The sequence below is a fragment of the Microcaecilia unicolor genome, chromosome 8 (assembly GCF_901765095.1).
Source record: "Microcaecilia unicolor chromosome 8, aMicUni1.1, whole genome shotgun sequence".
NCBI classification, from domain to species: Eukaryota; Metazoa; Chordata; class Amphibia; order Gymnophiona; family Siphonopidae; genus Microcaecilia; species Microcaecilia unicolor.
Window position 1 is genome coordinate 72016765 of NC_044038.1, and position 6000 is coordinate 72022764.

At 43.5% G+C, this 6000-nt stretch overlaps 1 protein-coding gene across 1 annotated transcript in view; it reads left to right on the plus strand.

The window, feature by feature from the left end:
• The window catches only part of CD79A (CD79a molecule), a 68892-nt gene extending 63606 nt beyond the window's left edge, over nucleotides 1–5286 (plus strand). Inside the window, exon 5 of the mRNA XM_030212832.1 lies at nucleotides 4478–5286. Coding sequence (XP_030068692.1) covers nucleotides 4478–4591 — 114 coding nt within the window. The 3' untranslated portion in view covers nucleotides 4592–5286. The remainder of the gene's footprint in view (nucleotides 1–4477) is intronic.
• Nucleotides 5287–6000: the final 714 nt, after the last annotated feature.

A 6000-nucleotide genomic window follows, 5' to 3' on the forward strand; every position in this document is an offset into this window, starting at 1 on the left:
CATGTCGTTTTCATAAAAGGCCTCATATGCAGGTAAAATAGGCCTTGCACATGGAAAAAGCATTTGAAAATTCCCTCCCCCTCCCCCCAAGTATGTAAGTAGAAAATTGGGCATTTAGGTCTATGTGTGGAAAGGGAGGACAGTATTTTATAGAAGGCTCAGTAGTGAGCGCCAAACCTTTTTTATAAAATACATATTGGTATAAATGGTAGTATGTACAACGGAAGTAGGTTTTTTTTCTAAACATTTTTATTCTGCCTAAAAAACCTAGGCGGAGTACAATAAAACATGCATAAAAATGCAAAAATAAAAAACAAACAAACAAACATCAAAATAGCACATATCAAACAAATAAAAGAGCATGTTAAACATGTCTCATGATAATGTGGCCAAACTCTGCTTCAACCCCCAGGATATGCCAGCAATAACAAATGGGTCTTCAAACGTTTTAGAAATATAAACACAAAATAGAGAGCAGGTGATGGGGGAATGGGGGATACAAATCGTATATACTCAAATATAAGCCTATCTGAGTATAGGCCGAGTTAAAAGTTTTCCCCCCAAAAAGTGAGGAAAACTTAACTCAAGTATAAACTGGAGAAGCTTATATTCAAGTACTGCCACTTCTCTCCCTCTCCTACCCCCTCCGCCCTGCAGTGACAGTTCTCTCTCACATCCTGCTTCCCTCCCCCCACCTGCCTGCCGTGGTGACCAGCATTTCTTACCTCCTTCCTGGCTGATGCTCCTACCGGTGCAGCCACTGCTGACAGAAGAGAAACCAAGCTGGGTTGATGTGAGGCCTTGAGCATCTGCGCATGCTCAAGACTTCCCAGCTCCCGTCATCTCAGAGAGAGCGGAAACCGGGGGGGGGGGGGGGGGCGGCCTTGAGCATGCACAGATGCTCAAGGCCCCACACCACCTCAATTTGCTTTCTCTTTTGTTGTTGTCAGTGGTAGCAGCAGTCAGGAAGGAATGGTAAGAAATGCTGGTCACCACGGCGGTGGCAGGAGGAGCAGGAAGCAAGAAAGAAGTTGTCATGGGGGAGGGGAAAATCACAGACTCGACTATAAGCCAAGACCCCAATTTTTGCACTTTTGGGGAGGGGCCCCAAAATCTTGGCTTATCTTCAAGTATGTACGGTACTTATACATACTTGTAAGTGACGGTTCATATAAGTATATTTCATAGTCTTGAGCGATATACGCGTGTGTACCCCAACTTATTAGGGGCGAGTTTATAAAATCTTTTTTCTGCTTATGGAGTGGAGGAGTAGCCTAGTGATTAGTGCAGTGGACTTTGATCCTGGGGAACTGAGTTCGATTCCCACTGCAGCTCCTTGTGACTCTGGGCAAGTCAGTTAACCCTCCATTGCTCCTGGTACAAAATAAGTACCTGAATATATGTAAACCGCTTTGAATGTAGTTGCAAAAACCTCAGAAAGGCGGTATATCAAGTCCCATTTCCCTTTCCCTTATGTGGCCACAAACGTGTGAAGGGGCCTTTAATAAAATACTAACCTACATGAACACACCTTGTGAACAAAGTGTGCACTTTCCTGGTAGGCATAGTTGGAGTTGGAGTGTGGTCTGTAGGGAGCATGGACGCAGTTCACAAGTAGTTTCAGCAATACATGACCTTCCGAACTTTACATGTAAACATTCACACCTGCCCTTGATCAGGTCAGGCATCCATGTCCATGCCAGCACTCAAGGTGCAATTTCTGCCACATACTCTAGGATTTTATAAAGACACTGTAGTAGTGTGATTGAGGGTGTGGCTTGGATCAGGCACAAATTCAGTCATAAACACAGGGTTGCAAAAGGAAAATGCTTTGTTGATTGACTCAACATCTGTCCCGTTACTTCACAGGCTTTATTCCAGCACAAGCACAGTCTCCTTATTTCTTTCTGGTTCCTCACATATCACTTTCTCTCTCTAGGGCTGGCTCCCAGCCTAGCTCAACACAGTATCCATTAACACCTTCCTTGGTTCCCTCTGGACATATATAAAAAGCAAGTATTTTCTGCATACAGTTCAAGGTTATCTCCTACCTTGATAGTCTTCGCACACCCACTCTGAAGAGTTAAGTTTGAGCCACACCACTTCTCTGATCCTCTCTCAGGTACTGTAACTTAGCTTAGATGGAATCCTTTTCCCTCAGGACCTACTTCCTGGAAGCCTCTACACTCGGGGCCTTCCTGAACTTTTCTGGCTCAGGGAATTTAACCACCTACTTGCTTGAGCACCGCTTCTCTGACTCAGCAGGTGCTGTAAGGTGGCTAACCTGTACCATCAGTGAGGCAGTGTTCTTAGGGACACCTGCCACTATACAGTGGTGTAGCTAGGTGGGGCCACAGGGGCCTGGGCCCCACCCCCAAATTTGCTCTGGGCCCCTGGTTGACTGGCGGGGGTCCCAACCCCTTCCAGCTGAAGACTTTGTCCAGTGCTGGGCTGTGGCAGCGCAGCCGCATTGCCTGCCTTGCTTTTTCTTCCTCTCACATTGGGCATGCTCAGTTTCACTAAAAGGAGCATGCCGGAAGTGAGGGGAAGAGAGCACAGGGCAGGCAATACAGCGGAGCCGGAGACCAGCACTGGACGAAGTCTTCAGCTAGCAGGGGTTCCCTGCCAGACAAGGTATTTGCTGCGGCGGTGCTTCAGTTGGCAGAGGTTGGGGACCCCCACCAGCCAAGATGTTACAGTGGCGGCAGTGGGCGAAGGAGGGGGCTGCGAGGTGGCGGAGGGGAGGCGATGGTGCGGTGACCAAAATGTGCCCCCTCACCTTGGGCTCTGGCCCCCTCCCACCTCGAGGTCTGGCTACACCCCTGCCACTATATCACTTACTCCCTCACAGAGACATAGGCATTGATGGGGGGAAATTCTATAAATTGGCATCTCATTTTAGGCTCACCTAAACCATTATAGAATACTAATGAAAAGCAGCTGTGGCAAGCCAAAAATTAGGTGATGCAAGTTGGCGCACCAATTAACACGTGGAAATGGTAGTATTTTATAAGCAGCCCACTCCACTTGGTGACATGCCCATGCTCCACCCATGGTAATGCCCCCTTGCAGTTGTGTACTATGCAAATTAGGTGCACTGTTCACCCTAGCGCTTATGTGCATAACTGCCAATTATTCCACCCACAATCACTAACATTAGAATGTTCCCAGAATCTTAATCTTCACCTCAGACCTCAGCGGTGATGCTTGCCAACATCATTAAATTTCTTAATTGAAAAGTCTTATGCCCCCACCTTGTCATCGGTCACATAGGTATAAAAACGTTTTCTTACTTCATTTATAACCAATCAAAATTTTATAAAATTAATTAAAATAAAATTAATTCAGTTTCTTAGTTTCAATTTCACATATAAGATATATGTACTCATCTTTCAACTGTAGCATAAGGGTTTAACCCAGGGGAATCTCATCCGAATAGACTGTGTTTCGCTAAAAGTAGCTATGTCGAGGCAATTCCCTGAAACCATAAATTAATGTTCTCTGATAAACCTCAGCAATCTTTTTCTAAAACCCATAAAGATTTATAGTATTATATTTTACCTAAGCTGTTGGGCATCAATAAGTCTCCATACACTGGTTCAAAGATGGCCGCAGCATCAAACTGTGAACTCTTAAATAACATAATCACATGACTATCTGCTTCTCAATAGGATGATGTCAATAACTGTCAATTATTGACATCAATGAAGTGTGTAAGTCCTAGTATTCTATAAATTTGAAACATTATTGGTGCCTATATTTAGGTCAAACTACAGTCAAGTGGGGTAAGAACATTCAGCTATAACGTTCAACTATGCAAAATATATGTATGTTCTCAAAATAAATATATGTAGATGCTAAATTATAAAGAATGGAAGGAAAAAGCCTCAAAGAGCTCCAGGCATTATAGATCCTCAGAGCTGAAACACTTCATCATAGGCATAAAAAAGCCTTCCATTCAACATTTATTTAAAAAATCACTTCAAACTTTGAACATTTTAAACAAAAATTGTTAACTTAGTTGAGAATGAAGACAAGCTATGAGTTGCAAATCACTGACCCTGAAGCAGCTAAGCGAAACGCTGGCCATTGTTGGTCAAATATTTACTAAGGGGAGTTATAAAAAAGGCATGATGGTATCCACACTGCAATTGCACAGCTAAATTAACAATCTTTTGTTTAAAATGTTCAAAGTTAGAAGTGATTTTTGAACAAATGTTGAATGGAAGTTTTTTATGCCTATGAAGAAGTGTTTCAGCTCCGAGGACCTGTAATGCCTGGAGCTCTTTAAAGCTTTTTCCTTGCCTTTTTTTATAATTTAGCTTCTACATATATTTATTTTGAGAACCTACTCATAGTTGGTCTATATTTAGGTCAACAAAACAACTTGTAAGAACTCCAGATAAATTACATGTGTTTACAGAGGGTGGGGAATGACCCTCCCAGTGGCCTGAGATCTTTGCTCTTAACTCCACAGGGCCTGAACCTGGATGAATGTTCTATGTATGAAGACATATCCAGGGGACTGCAGTCCACTTACCAGGATGTGGCCAATCTAAAATTGACAGATATGGACCTGGAGAGACCATGAAGAAGACAGAAGCATTTCTCTACCTGTATAAAGTGTCCATCTCTCTCTCTCTCTCTCTCTCTCCCCTCCCCCATCTTTTCTGGTTTCTTGTATAAAGTATCTGTGCTCCCTCTTCCCCACCTCATCACCTGTGTAAGGTGTTCAGGCATATTGCTGACTCTTCAGATTAGCTGTTTAATGCTTTTTTAGGATGGATTATTTAGGAAGGGGAGGTGGAGTTATACACTGACCTCTGCTGTGTCCCTATGGAAAAGATAGATTTAGCACTCTCTCTTAGGACTGATCCCCCTCTACAGGGGAGTCATAGCCTGGTGTCTCTAAATGTCACAGTACGAGTTGCATCCGGAAGAGGTGCTGACAGAAGTCCTCAAGTGTTCTGCTGTACCAGGACCAGGATCCTGCCGCAGAATCGTGGGAGCACTTTATTGTAATTTGAGGGTCAGCCTTACAGGCTAAAAATTAAGAATCAATCTGAAATGAAAAGCTTCCTTACTCAGCTCCTGAGGCAGTTCCCCAGAGATGTGCAAGCAAGTTTAAATGTGTGAGTAAAAAAATTGCCACTTTTACAATCATTCCTTTCACATGCTATATTATATTTTTGAGCTGGGAAAGATTAGCGTCAGACATTATAAACTGTATCAGATGGAAGTTGTTTTTCAAGATCAGCGCTTGACTAAATTCCTTATTTAGCAAGGTTTGTGAATTTTTGGATCCTGCTGCCTCGGTTTATACGCTTTTGCAGTATTATTTTTCTGTGTTTTAAGAAAAACAATAGAGTACTGGTCTGAACAAACTGAGATGATGGGAAGTAAGAACAGGAAACAGGTGTTGTGCCAGTGGCTCATTGATTGGAAGAAACTGCTGGTGCAGTACGCTTCCTGGGGTACTCAGCGCTGGGGGCAGGGCATTTACCAAAATACCCACTACAATCTGCCATCGCTGACAGATCAGAAAACCCATTCTCTGTTCTGTGTGTAGATGGAGATGTTCCCAAACCCACTGTAAACAGGAATTTGATAAGTTCCAGTGTCCGGGACTGGGGAGAAGGCAGTGTGTAGACTGTGAAGTGATTTAAAACATTGCACACACTGATAGGCAATAGTGATCCAGGCAATTTTAAAAACAGCCACCACAAAAGTGGGCCAAACTTGCTGAATGTGGCATTAGAGCAACAGATGTGCTGCACCTGGCAAAATCAGAGACAGGTGTGCTGACTGGGAACATCTGGAGAACCTAGGTTACGGGCTGATCCTACACAATATTCCTGCCTCATAACTGGATGGGGAGTTCCAGGTGCTGAAAGGAATACGAAGCCCTAGCCAATGACTTTTAGATAAAAAGACTCCGTGATCAGGAAACTTTTATTGAAAATTCATGATTGAACAAAGAGAGGAAACAGGAAAATGCTG